The 14,970-nt window shown below is 34.7% G+C and overlaps 1 protein-coding gene across 13 annotated transcripts in view; it reads right to left on the bottom strand.

Moving 5' to 3' along the window:
- Positions 1-2,611: 2,611 nt before the first annotated feature.
- LARP1B (La ribonucleoprotein 1B) overlaps positions 2,612-14,970 on the bottom strand; it is a 129,995-nt gene continuing 117,636 nt past the window's right edge. For 3 of the 13 annotated variants that reach the window (XM_064585040.1, XM_045880468.3, XM_045880466.3), the window contains exons 15-19: positions 12,269-12,429; positions 11,770-11,914; positions 7,358-7,467; positions 6,511-6,638; positions 2,619-4,931 (exon numbers count right to left, since the gene is read on the bottom strand). In XM_064585040.1, the coding sequence (XP_064441110.1) occupies positions 4,686-4,931; positions 6,511-6,638; positions 7,358-7,467; positions 11,770-11,914; positions 12,269-12,429 (790 nt within the window). In that variant the 3' untranslated portion in view covers positions 2,619-4,685. Of the gene's footprint in view, positions 4,932-6,510; positions 6,639-7,357; positions 7,468-11,769; positions 11,915-12,268; positions 12,462-14,970 lie in introns of those variants that run through there. The other 10 variants (XM_064585041.1, XM_064585039.1, XM_045880470.3 and 7 more) reach the window with 9 other exon arrangements.

Here is a 14,970-nt window from a genome sequence, read left to right as displayed (position 1 = left end):
CTCATTGTACACAATTCAGAAAATTGGTAAAGCATAAAGCCAGAGGTGCTTCCTGTTAATTGTGTGGCATATTTCCTTCAAGCTTTTTTTGAGACTAACATACCATTATTTACGAATACTATAGTATTGTTAGTTAACAATAATAACCCTAAGGTAATACAAAATTTATAATCATGTTCTGGATAAAATGTTCAGTTTAGTTTTTATTTACCGTACCTCATTCTGGGAAAACATTTAAATGCATAAATTATATTGTTCCCTAATCATGATTTTCCTCCGAAAGAGGATTTACCATATAGCACTCAAAGCATATATTTATTCTACTAGGCCATCCATTACTGCAGAGGATGTCCATGTTACAAAAAGTTTAGTCTTAACCAGAAGAATCTAATCTTGATTTTATAATAGTAAACAATCATTGCAGGTGACTTTTCGAGTCAGAGTCCACTTTCAGACTGATGTTAAAGAACACTCTGGTTAAGATGAAGAGCTTGGGGTCTAGAACTCAAACTACTTGAATTCAAATCCTTGCTTTGCCATTCAACTAGCTGTATGATAACAATTTGCTCTAATTATAAGAGTAACATCTGGGACGCCTGGGTGGCTCAGTCGGTTAAGCGGCTGCCTTCGGCCCAGGTCATGATCCCAAGGTTCCTGGGATCGAGTCCCACATCGGGCTCCTTGCTCAGCAGGGAGCCTGCTTCTCCCTCTCTCTCCCTCTGCTTGTGCTCTCTGTCAAATAAATAAAATCTTTAAAAAAAAAAAAAAGAGTAACATCTAATTTTGTTGCTCATGTTTCAGGCAGGATCCATTCACTTGTGTGATTTAACTATACAGCTTAGGTTAGCCAGACATTTAAACAGACGTATCTTAACAATTTTCTTGTTTGTTTGTATCTTGAGAGTTAAACACAAATAATGCTAATGAAGTACTTCAAACTTTAAAGTAAAAGGACAAAAAACCAAAGCAATAGTATTTTTATCTTTAACCATACACAAATCTTAATGCTGTTACTATATTTATTTACTAATAACTAAGCACAGTTTGGCATTGCCCTAACAAGGTAATCATGAGTTGTTGAGACACATAGGACTATTAGGAATGCAAGAGTAATTGATTTAATTATATGTCACCACAAGATGGAGAGTTCTCCAACACACACACACACACTTCTGTCAAAAGACTACAGATTTGACTTATTCCATTCTGCCATCTAGTGGTGATATAATTAGGTATTACCCACTATTGGATCAGTCTCCTGTGCAAGAATAAAAACAAGCAGTTTCTTAAGAACTAAAAAATTAGGGGCGCCTGGGTGGCTCAGTCGTTAAGCATCTGCCTTCGGCTAAGGTCGTGATCCCAGGGTCCTGGCGTCGAGCCCCGTGTCGGGCTCTCTGCACATCGGGGAGCCTGCTTCTCCCTCTCTCACTCCGTCTGCTTGTGTTCCCTCTCTGTCTCTCTCTGTCAAATAAATAAATAAAATCTTAAAAAAAAAAAAAGAACTAAAATTAATTGAAAGACAAGATTTAAGCACAGAAAGGAAAGTGGTAACATCATTTAGTATAATGGCAAGGAGAAGCGTGTCAGAGAAAGTCAAGGAGAGAATGTCAGCATGGAGTCCCAAACTGGCAAAACAAGTTTAAAACATAAAATCTATTTCAAAACTAAAATATCGATTTTAAAGCATAACTTTATTCCTCATAATTACTTTAGTATAAAGAATTCTAAATATGGCCTCGCCTATTTCTTAAAAAAATAAGTAGTATGGATTTAAATAATATTAACGTTTTTTTACTTATAAAATGGAAAACTGCAAAATCATAAGGAAGCATCTAAGGTCTCTAGGGACTTACATAAATTTTGGGTAGGGCTATTTAGATTTATTTTCATTAAATAACAATGCTTTTATTTGCTTGAATTTTACATTTAAAATTTAAGGAGTAAATTTTTTAAAATTTATCAAAAAATATACATACCATGTCAAACTAGCAGAAACAAAATTAGAAAGCAAAAGGTTAATGTTCTTGATAAGTAAAAAAGCTATATAAATCAATCAGAAGAAGATAACAACAAAAGGAAGACATAAGGGATATGATCAAGCCATCTACAAATAATGTAGTTTATTAAGAATAAAAATTACCACTCATTAGTAAACTCATTAAAATAATATTTTTTGTTTCTCAATCTATCAAAGAGAAAGATTTATAATAACCAGTGTTGGTGAGGATGTAGGAAAGCAGATGCTGTTGGTGAAATATAAACTGTGCAACCATTCTAGAGTATGTTAAATGGGAATACATGTTTACCTAGAATGTCAACTACAGGGAATTTATACTCAAAGTAGAGGTTTCCCCTGCTATCTGAAAGTAGTGTGTTCTTAAGAAACCTTTAATAAGCTGAAATGGCATAAAGAGAAGTATCCCCCCCACTTTCCTCAAGTTCTCATTGCCCCACTTTGCTTTTATTTAAGACCTATCTTAGTAGCTGTTTTTGATAACTGAAAGAAATTCAAAGATTTTCCCTTTCACGACAAAAACCATTACTGTACTAAGGTCAGTCTTTCATAAATGTGAACTTCCCTGAAACTCCAATTTGATATATACACAAAGATTCATCTGTAGGTATGTGATTAAGTTGTTGTTTATAACAGCTCAAACCTCATCACATGCGAAAGTTCAACAATAGGAGATCAGATAAATGTAAAATATGATGCGATATGAAGTATACGCTGGTATTTTATATAACTTGTAAAAGTCATGGTGTAGAAATAATGACATCAATAAATGCTCACCTCTAAGATGTGGAAAAAGCAGGTTATAACACCAGATGTATAGCATGATACCGATTTTGGTTTTTTCTTTTTTAAAAAGGTACTTTATTTTCTTCTTTGTGCTTTTCTGAATTTCCCAATTACATGTATTACTTTTATAACCAAAATAATGATAAAATTTCTAATTACACATCACGAAACTCTTGATTACTGTATTTTTATATAAAATATACAATTTTCCAATCAAATTTACACTTGAATATTTAGGTGCATAGAAATAATCTTAAATACAGGTTTCAGATGTATGTGTTCAATACAAAAAGGATACCGAGAAAATTTTTTAGATCATTTCAAGAGACCCCCTTAAAGCTAATGAGTATGATCTGGAAATTTCTCAGTGAGAAGCCAGAACTACATATCCACTTAAGAAAACATTTAGAAATGTATTATTCTAATCCCTTAGTTGTTTTGTATTCTCTTTCCAACATCTCTAAGTAAAATGTATTTTCTGAGTCTTCAAATTTGACTGTTTCCTAAAATTAACACATCAAAATGACCCCCAAATACTAAATATAAAACTGCAGATTATCACTTATGCATGGGTAATAACTAATGAAAATCTCTTAGTTCCTGATGAATAGCCAACTTATCCAAAGATTATATGTATTACAATGTTGTCACTCTATAAGAACAAGACATCAAAAAGAAAATAATAATTTAGTGTATTAAACTAGCTGCTCTGCCAAGAAAATATATGTAGTAAATAAAAATGGATAAGTTTATAACTGAAACTTCATTCACAAAATATAATGGTCTTCTACTAGCAGAATTTGATATTATAGCTTTTCAACTATATTCTAAACAAAATAATTAAAAATCAATTCCAATAATTTAGAGTAAGTGCTTTATTTTTTTAATACCCACAAAAACTGAAACTATCATTTACATCAGTTGCAAGAGCAATAAAAATTAGAAATCAATTTGCTGTAACTCTTGAAAACATGAGCATAAAACAAAACTAAAAGAAACAAAAAGGAAAAACTAAGTACTTCTTTTAAATTGAAGATAATCTGACTGCCTGTGACATACCCACCTGCAGATATACAAACAGCAGATGCATTCAAAACAGTGCAAGATTTAATTGATTTAGAACAATATTCCAACCAATCTCAACCAAGTTTTCAATTACTTGTGCAGGTTTATTATAGAGTCACAAAAAGTAAATCTCTTCTAATATGTAACCAGCTGATGCCAATTCAGAACACTCCACACCAGCACAACAATAACTATGGAAATCATGAGGTATGACTACAGGAAAAAAAAGCAAAACCCAGCATCCAACGTGCACATATTTTATACTTCAATTTGACTGCAATATAATTATACTTTGGTTAAAAAAAGAAGTTTCCTTAAACTATATGTCTAAAAGAAAAGCAAATTATCATTTTATATTCTTTTTTTAAATTTAAAAAATACATACGTAATCTTCCTTTGTTTTTGATAAGTTCAAATATGAATTGATAACAGGGTAATTGGATTCTTTAGGAAAGCTCTATAGAAGAGATGAATACAACATACTATATCTTCTTTAAGAAGTATGAGCTGAAATGTTAGGCATTCCTTGTATTGTTTTTGTATATATTTAAGGAATGCTGTTCTTGTAAACAATTGCTTTGAAAAAGAAATACTGAGACCAAAATACGTTACTAGAGGATCTCTACAAAAGGTCACCAAAACTATCCTTGCTCATGACATCAGGGAAAATGTTTTTAGAATTTATCTTGTTAGAAAAAAATGCTACCACTTTTCTTCCTTTTTCTTTTTTGTGATTATCACAGTTAAACATCAGAAGATTTTTCCCAAATAAATACGGATGTAAATGTCGATTTCAAGGGCAAACAACTTTCATAAGAGTCTATTTCTTAGGCATTTCACCATCTGTTGAGACTGAGGCAGCACTGTCCTGGTGTAAATTGTCACTGGACTCCTGTGAAGTATTCCTTCTGGGACAGTTTATTGGGACCTGAAGCTGATTAGCAGATGTAGGCTTAGCAGCATTTGGTGGCTTTGTAGAGGAATTAGATGGACGTCTATGACAACTACTGTCCTCACCAGAAGTAGATGAATGTCTTTTTCTTCCAAATTCCTCACTAATAGGGGGCTGCAAATTATGAAAGACAATATAGTGACAATTTTACTTTTTTTTCCTCCCTTCATAATTACGGTCAGACTTTTTCAACAAAGAAGGAAACTATGTTGGCATTTCAGTAGATTTTATTAGTATAACAAAAACTTACCAGCAATTTAAGGTATTAAGCTTAAATTTCCTCCTTGACTAAATCAGCCTATCAGTACTTGTTCATTCTTTCACTCAACATATATTTATTAAGATTCTTATACGTTTTAGGACTTGAACTACATTGCGAGGCATAAATATAAGGCTGGGTCCCCTGCCTCCAAGAAAATGTTTCAAAGAGCCTATTTTCCTTCTTTTTTCAACTTCTGTCAACTGCAAAGCATTTATAACTCTAGTCCCTTCCAACCCTAAACTCCTATCCTAGGCTTGTTTGAATGATAATGTTTAACAGATAAATGAAAGCAGCAGGGAGAAAAAAGAGATACCAAATCAAATAATCTTTAGCGAGTCTGAAGGTTTATCTAGGACTTCTAGGATAAGGAAACTGGAGAGCATTACTGATGGTACTAATTTTAAACATTTTCAAACATAAATATCCATTAAGCTCCCAAATCCCCTCAGACTACAAGCAAGGAGGCGGTAGGCAGTGAAACGGTATTCTGCACTGAACAAGTCAGCTTTTAAGGCCTTTCCAGTTACAAAGATTTGGGAGCCCAGAACTATACACCACCAGACTAATATTTTCATTTGGAGACAAGTTAAGACCATAACCTCCTTCTCCAATCTTCCACTGTATTTAAAAGCGGAGGCCTGAATTCTTAGTTTCTGCTCAGATAGGACAAAAGTCACTATTATAGAGCAAGGATGTCCTTACTATAGAACTGGCTAGGCCACTCTAGAAACATCTTAATTCCACAGACAGGCACTTCTATTAATTCTGTCCCTGAGCCATCAAACCTATTTACACAAAATATAAGACAAACAAATTACAATACTAAGCAGAGGTGGACCTAGCATTCCTTTCACCTCTCTCTTTTCTGTTCTTTTGATTCTTCTTCTTTCTTTTTTTCCCCCTTGTCCTTTACCTTATTTTCATCCCATTCTTTTTTTTTAATGCTTTCCTTTTCCTCTTGAAATCAAATTAAGGCTTACTCTCCTGTCTCTATATATGTACATAACATTCTTGTCTTAATTTCATTATGTGGGGAAATTTAAATTCATATTATATCAGCACATATTATGAAAAGTATAGAATAAAAGTACATAGAAAGTGAAAAATTTTAGAACTGTTAGTGAGAAATTAGTAACATACCCACATAAAAGTTACTAAATCTATAAAATGTTTAATTATAGGGGCACACCAAAATTAAAGTGAACTGACAATTGCACTGTGGTTATATAAGATGTTAACATTTGGGAATATGGGAATTCTTTATACTACTTTTGCACCTGTTTTAAAGTTTGATTTCAAAACTAGAAAATTACCATTTCAAAATAAAAAGTTAAAAAAATAAAAATTGTAAAATTAAAGTTAAGAAAGTCACTGAAAGCTCAAAATATGAAGGTAATAAAAAGACTACAGAAGAAAGGACTTAAAACTTACGTCAATGCGGAAGTCTTCTAACCTCTTAAAGCTACAGAGGTATTTCTGAAGTTTTGGGTCAATACGCTGCGTCTTAGATTGAGAATATTTTAGATAAGCCCAAAACTTTTCTAACCCATATAGCTGACCTAATAACAAAGAAAAATATTCACAATTAATTATATAGAATTTAAAAAATGATTCATATTAAACATGATCCTATCAGCAATTGACCATTTATCTTCCAGCATATACTTTATCTAGATTTTGAGAATAAGACTTTGTAATAATAATGGCAGCTAACATTTAGTAAGCATTTGTTATATAACAGGTATTAAGTGGTTTTTATATATTAAACTAATTTGAACCATATACAAACCTGTAATACGGGTGCTCTTGTGTATATTACTGGTAAGTAAACTAAGGCTAACAAAGTTATGTAACTTAACCAAGGTCACACAGCTACCAAGTGGTGAAAATGGGATTCAGACCTACGTATGGATCTAGCCCAAAGCTTGCACTGTTACCTACTGTGCTATTCCATCTTTCCAAGCAGTAACTTGCTGATGTTACAAAGAATTTTCATGTAATGGAATATCAGTGAGTATCATCTTCATGTTTGTCAAGGGAAAAATGGCAAAATACTACTCCATAAAGGAAACTCTTGGGCGCGGTTATTTTCCAACACCTCACAGGGATGACCTTCTTACTATATGGTGCCCCATCCTTCATCAAGAACCGTAATACTGGCCTGAAGGTCTTAAATGGCCTATTCTGAAGAAAATAGTTATGAACTCCTTCCCTATTTATTGACTCAGGTTTACAATTTCCAAATAGAACAAGATTATTGGGTTTTGTTTTGTTTTACCAGATTCGTAGTCTTTTTTGGTTTCTTCTTGGAAATCCTTAAAAATTTCTTGTCTGAATTTTTTTTCCAGTCCATAACTATAAAACCTGAACAGACATTCTAATCCATACCTGTAGAAAGGAAATAAAAGGTTTATAATAAAAATTTTACTATGACAATGCAAACATCTCATAGATAGAAGCAAACAGGACACAAATAACCCCAAGCAAAAAAAACAAAGGCTTAAATGTATGTAATTTTTAGGATGCAGGTTTTTTTTAGCTGAAGTGGTTATTTAGTAATCCATAGATGGCTTTGCTATTTTTGTTCACTCAGCTATAGCACCTCATAGAAGTATACCGGGAACCTGCAGAATGAGGCAGCCGATGGGCAACTACAGTGTGGCTTGGTATTTCTGAAGAAATTGTCAAAAGATTTAGTGACATTGGGAATGTTTTCAATTTTTTCCAAACCGAGGTTTATACTAGTGCATGGTTTTAAATACTTTTGAACAGAATCTTTACTCAAGAGAGAGAAAGACCTCACTTTTGTACCCTAGACCCTATGTGTGGTTGACCCATTCAACTAGAAATGACAAACCTAATTAAATGGCTCCTAACAGATCTTCCCTGCTTCAGTTATAAAGTACATTTCATAAAAGATATTTTGCTAAAATAATTGTAATCACTACATAAGTCAGAAAACAAATTTCCTTGTATTCTTCTATAACTACCTAGAGAACCCAAGACAAATTTTGCACAGTGGATTAGCAAACTACATGGGCTCAACCTTTAATTAATGGTGATGAGTAGAACCCATGAGAATGAACAAAGTCAACAAGGCAGCAGTAAAAGGACCATGTCTAGCTTACTCAACTAAAACATGTCACAATTAAAAGATTCCTCAGTTAGAATCCTTACGTTGTTCTGAGTGCCTTAGTGGAATAAAGACTACAATTTCTTCATTACTAGTAACATAATTTTGCCTAGTTTTTATTCACAAGAAGGGGTGTGTGTGTGTGTGTGTGTGTGTGTCTTTTGTAACTAGCTTATTTTCAAGATGGAAAGTGATGGTCTGTCCAGAAGAATAAATAGGTTTCTTGGCAAGCCACCAAGAGAAATGTGGGACTACCAACTAATACACCCACACACTGACCTGAACTCTTTGCTTTGGTAGCCGTAAGTGATGCTATTCTTTGAGCTTGTATGACTGAAGGCTAAGCAGACTAAGGACTAAAGAACCACCATCTCAGAAATGACAAATCCGCCTTGATACTTCTTTCACAGGATATTATTTTGATATTAGTTATATATTAGTTTATATTGGTAAAGGCCAATAGACTACTACAATATTTGGATTTTTAGTCTTATTTTTTAGTAAACCAAATCCAAAGACCAAAAGGATGACATTAATAACAACCCAACTAAGCAGCATAACTGCTGAAGAGCAGGGGCAAATGGCCAGCCTCTCAGTTGTTATTTATATTCATTTACCCCTCATTATGAGACAGCTTAGATGAGTGGAAAACATAAAGGCTGAGAAGCAGAAAGAACTATATTTGAATTTTAGGCCTGTAATTATATCCTAAAAATGGGGATAACCATATCCTACTTTTTAAGAATAGATGACATAATATTTGTAAAGCACTTAGACCAGAGCTGGCATGTTGAAGACACATAATATAAAGGTTATTTCTCTCCTTCCTTCTTGAAACCATCTTTAGCCAATGGATAAATTTAGTCAGTGGGTAGATTTAGTATTGATCTTCTAATAACAGTAACAATTTATTGAGCACTTACTGTGTATCATATGTTAAGACCTTTACATGTTCTGTTTTGTTTAATTTTCACAATAACCCTATGAGGGTATCTACCATAATTTCCCCTACTTTATATATAAAGAACCTAAAGCTTACTGGGAATAATAACTTGCCAAGCTCACAGTAATTAATAGGCTGGGATTCAAATTTAGGTCTGATTTCAAAGCCTTCAGATGCTTAACCACTGTGTGATATTTCCTAAGGAAAGCTAATCCAGGCTAGTCATGAACACTGCAAAAACAGACCCAAAATTATGTGTTAAAAAGCTACTAGAGGGACGCCTGGGTGGCTCAGTCGTTAAGCATCTGCCTTCGGCTCAGGTCATGATCCCGGGGTCCTGGGATCGAGTTCCGCATCAGGCTCCCTGCTCAGCGGGAAGCCTGCTTCTCCCTCTCCCACTCCCACTGCTTGTGTTCCCTCTCTCGCTGTCTGTCAAATAAATAAATAAAATCTTTAAAAAAAAAAAAAACAACTAACAGAAACATACACAGACAACTGTAGGAACACAGAAGAACTCCCAACCTAGACTTGGATAGTCATGGGCATATCAGAAAAGTTATTCGAAAGTCCTGAAGAACAAACTGTTTGCAGAAAGAGCAAAATATGCTGAGATTAATTATAAAAATGACTTTCAAACTTTTCTAAGTACAAGAGTAAGAAAAATACTTTATCTGGTGACCAAGTCAACATAACACTCACAAATATAATATGTGTACATAAAAGCATATATAAGTTTTGCAAACAATTCTTAAATTTGCATGTATGTATGTGAAACTGTGAAAAAATTTAGCTTTACTATGTTCAGTACAGTCTGATATTTTTCAAATTACTAAACTGACTTCACAATCCACTAATGGGTAGCACACCATAGTTTGAATGAGAACATCAAAATGAGAAACAGCAAATTTTGCCTTTTGTGCCAACTCTGGTAAACTGGCAGTAGCTGTTAAAATTTTGATAAGACTATAAATCTGAATTCAAGAACAACATTAAACAGTGCTGGGACTGATTAGAGATGTCAGTAATAACAGAAGAGAGAGAAACAGAGGTAAACATACTATGTATCTGTCATTCCTGATCAAGATAAAGATTCTGGATGAAAATTAAATAGTCTTTATTTTTATAGAAGTCAGGGCAAATGTAATTTTTTTCTAGAAAAATTTATTTGCAGCATCTTGTATTCCTTTCAAAGATCATAATAACTGATTAACAATATATTCTTATTTAAGATTTACAAATAGAACTTGACGAATGGTAAATATGAGTAAACAGTAAGTGTAAAATTATCTTTATTTCTTCTTTCCATCTCTTCTTCCTCCTACCATTTTCCAGGAATAAACAGTTTGCATGAGCCTATCTCATGTTCCTTCTCACCCTTTTAGTCTGGTCTCAACCCCACCCTAAAGACACTCTCAAAACTTATCCAGGGGCGCCTGGGTGACTCAGTTGGTTAAGCGACTGCCTTCGGCTCAGGTCATGATCCTGGAGTCCCGGGATCGAGTCCCGCATTGGGCTCCTTGCTCGGCAGGGAGTCTGCTTCTCCCTCTGACCCTCCCCCCTCTCATGTGCTTTCTCTCTCTCTCTCTCTCTCTCTCATTCTCTCTCAAATAAATAAAATCTTAAAAAAAAAACAAAAACAAAAAAACTTATCCTGAACATTTCCCAAGAAAACAAGGTCTAACCTGGATGAAAAGAATGAGTTAGCAAAGAAGAGGGAGGAAGAAGAGAATATATATAGACACCTAAAGGCTAGAGCTTGTGTCATTCAGAAAACACGTTCTGTACCACTGTTGCCTAGAGAACTAGAGCGCTAGTAGGAAAAAAATGAGATCTGATAGATGAGTCTGGACACATCATGAGGGGCTTTATTTTTTCTTGGCTCAAGGTATCTTAACAACTAGTTTAGCTCTAAGTATTTATCAATTTGGGGATGTGTATGCCTATGCAAGGGAAGTCTCTAGTGGTTCTCTCAAATTTCATTTGGCCTTTGTGCCAGCCCCTAAGAAGACTCCAAATGATCCTACCTCCTGGTATTCACAATCTTGGGTAGTCTCCTCCTACCAGGTATGGTACAAGGGTTGGTCTGTGTTTATAATACAACATGGCAGAAGTGATGGTATGTTACTTTCAAGCACAGGTTATACAAGACACCAAGGTTTCCATCTTGGAAGTTCTCCATCTTTCTTAGATCATTTCCTCTGAATGAAGTCATGTTGTTAAATGCCTAATGGGAGGCCTATGTGGTGAAGAACTAAAGCTTCCTGCCAACAGCCATGTGAATAAGCTTGAAGAGAATCCTCCAGCCTGAGTCAAGTCTTCAGAGACTGCAGCCTAGTAAAATACCTTGCCTGCACATGAGACATCTAAGTCGGAACCACCCAGCTAAGCTGTTCCTAGGGCCTTGACCCTTAGAAACTGTAAACTAATAAATGTTTGTTGTTTAATCTTCTGAGTTTTGGGATAATCTGCAATGCAGCAATAGGAAACTAATACAGCCCTCTCTCCAGTTATGTTGTGCTACTTTCATAGTTCAAAACTGGGCTACTTCAGTACTAGTTTTTATATTATTTTTTTGAAAACCCCTTAACTGTAAAAATGTGAGAAAATATTTGACCTGTAATTTTCTTTTGCATCTTCCCAAGCAAGTTGTCTAAATTCCTCATACATTTTTTTATTGAAGTGATCTCTGAGGAAAAAGGACCAGAAACGAAAGAGGGTATTCATTTCTTGGGACTGGCCAATTCCCAAGCGTTTTCTCTCTGGAAAAAGTTGAAATAATAAAACATTTTTTTGTTAAAGAAACTTACTAAAGTCAAAACAGCAGACATTTTACATAACTTAAAATATTAATCTCCAAAATGTATTTGGGTTTCTTCTAAATAAGGGACAAATATTAATCCATTTTCTGGCTCATTGCTCAAATTTAAGCATTCGTCAATAGTAACAAGAATATGCTAAACTTTATTTCTTAATGTATCTAAGCTACAAAACACATGAATACTTAAGGTAATTATAACAAAATAGAAGAATATCTTAACCTGATATTAAATGTCACATTTTTTAATATTATATTTTAGTTTTAAACATAGCTACATAAAGGACAAGCATCTTACCACTTAGACATCTTCGACGATACTTGTGGTACACTTGTTGGGTAAAGCCATTTTCCTTCAAAAGTTCATGAGAAGGGTGCTGGAACTTTGGAAATGAATGAGGAGTATATCCATAACTTCCTACTAGTGGTGCACCTTCTGAAGGTGAAGCATTTGAACTGCTGTTTGAGGAGGGGGGAAAAAAGCCTTCAAACTGAAATATCAAGAACCAAGTGTTTAAACAATTTGTGCTCTTTGTTTGTTATTGAGTCTGAACACTGGAAAAGACATTAGTCCCTAAAACTAAACTAATGACATAAAGAACTATATATGAATTGCTATTTATGTTTAACACACAGGTATATTCAGAAGATGATAAAGAACATGGTTATAAATTCCCAAACTAAAGCAGTAAGTAGAAGCAGTAAGTAATTGAATAGCTAGCTTATTGCTCTTCCAGATCATTATTAGTTTAGTTTCTTATGGTACTGGAAAAATTTTCAATTTTCATGAGTAATTAAGTAAATGATGTAAACTGGATAAATGGAAATAAGAAATAAAATCTGGCACAAAGGCAATAATTTCATGAGTCCAAAGACATCCTTGCAATTCTGTACATCAATTCCACTTCTGAAAAATCTCCGAAATTGGTCTTCTCCTTTTTGTCTGCACTCCATTATTCAAATATAGGCTTTCTTCCTCTTTTACTCAAACTAACCGGTCTCCTTGTTTTTCCAGTCTCCCTCCTCTATCCTACCACCAAAGTGAACTTCTTGTGTTTCGTTTTGTTTTTGTTTTTCAAGGTGATCTTCCTAAGACACTGATCTAAATCAGTGGTTTTCAATGTGTGGTCTGCGGATGCTTGGAGGGGTTCCCAAGAAGTCTTCAGAAAGTTTGCAACTCGAGACCATTTTCGCAAAAACACTACGGTATTACTTGCTCTTTTCACTGTGTTCACCTTTGTACGGATAGTACTAAAGCAATGGTGTATAAAACCGCTGATGATAACTGAGGCAGTGGCACCAAACTTTACATACTAGTGATTGTATTATTCACTGCAATGCATGTGCAAGATTTTAAAAATGCCAGTTTCAACTTAAGATGTCCTTGATGGAGCAAAAAAAATTAACTTTATGAAATCTCAAGCCTTGAGTACCTGTCTTATTGTGTGTGACAAAATGGAACAAAAGCTTTAGTTCTGCAAAATGAGCACGTTCTGGAAATGTTTCACAACAATGTGAATATACTTAACACTCCTGAACTGTACACTTCAAAATGGTTAAAATGGTAAATTTTTTATGTGTTTTTAATCACAATTAGAAAAAAATGGGGGGCGCCTAGGTGGCTCAGTTGGTTAAGCGTCCAACTCTTGGTTTCAGCTTGGGTTATGGTCTCGGGGTCCTGGGATCAAGCCCCAAGTCAGGCTCCATGCTCAGCTCAGAGTCTGCTTGTCCCATCATTCCCTTTGCTCTCCCCTACCCACCACCACCTTCCACTCTCTCTCTAATAAATAAATTAAATCTTTAAAAAAAAAATGAGATGAAAGCATAAAGCACTTTTGCAGCATTATCCAAGTACAATGGCTATTTTTATTGACTGAATGTTTCTTGAATTCCTAGCCCCTAATATGATGGTATTAGGTGGTAAATGAGTCATGAGGGTAGAGTTCTGATGAGTGGGGTAAGTGCCCTTATAAAAAGAAACATGGGATAGCTTGCTTTCGTTTCTGCTATTTGCCATGTGAGGATACAAGAAGATAGCCATCTGCAAAGCAGGCCCTCACCAGATACCAGATCTGTTGGCACCTTCATCCTGGAACTGTGAGAAAGAAACTTGTTATTTAAGCTACCCAGTCCATGGCATATGTGTTAGAGCAGCTCGAATTGAGACAGTTGTCTATTTTATTTTGTTTTATTTTATTTTATTTATCTGAGAGAGAGAGAGTGCACAAGCAGAGGGAGCAGCAGAGGGAGAGGGAGAAGCAGGCCCCCACCGAGCGGGGAACTTGACCGGCTCGATCCCAGGACCCTGGGATCATGACCCAAGCCAAAGGCAGACGCTCAACCGACTGAGCCACCCAGGCGCCCCGAGAGAGTTGTCTTAAGCCAAAGCACTTGTGTGATAAAGTTGTGAGCTGACCTAGTTGATTTTTTCATGGAACACCATTTTTAATTAGAAAACAACAAACAAATTATGGTTATTCAGACTTCATTTTGTGTCAGACATTTCCCTGAAAATGAACAAAATGAATCTGTAATGTCAAGGAAAACGGAGCTTTCATGCAAATATCAGAATTTTTGAAACCTTGTATTTGTCGCCATGAGCCTGATAGTTTCCACTAATACTTAAAGACTTTTCTAATGAAATCAGTGGTGATTTTTTTTTAGGAGTTTGTGTATGCATGTCTGCATGTATGGTAAAATATACATGATATTTAATTTTAATCATTCTTAAGCATGCTTACTATTCATCAGCATTAAATATTCACAATCTTATATAACCATCACCACTATCTATACCTAAAACTTCTTTATCATCCCTAACAAAAACTCTATTAAACAATAATTAGCCCTTTCCTCCTCCCTTCAACTCCCCATAATCTCTGTTCTACTTTGTCTCTTTCAATTTGACTATTCAGGTACCTCACATACAAGTGGGATCATACTATATTTACCCTTCTGAGTCTGACTTATTTCACTAAGCATGTTTCCAAGGTCTGTCTA

This window comes from Mirounga angustirostris, unplaced genomic scaffold, assembly GCF_029215605.1.
Source record: "Mirounga angustirostris isolate CCGP_5_RB_7025 unplaced genomic scaffold, mMirAng1.0.hap1 SCAF_2, whole genome shotgun sequence".
In the NCBI taxonomy this organism is placed as follows: Eukaryota; Metazoa; Chordata; class Mammalia; order Carnivora; family Phocidae; genus Mirounga; species Mirounga angustirostris.
The sequence above is the reverse complement of the archived record's forward strand: the minus strand, read 5'-3'. Positions and strand labels throughout refer to the sequence as shown.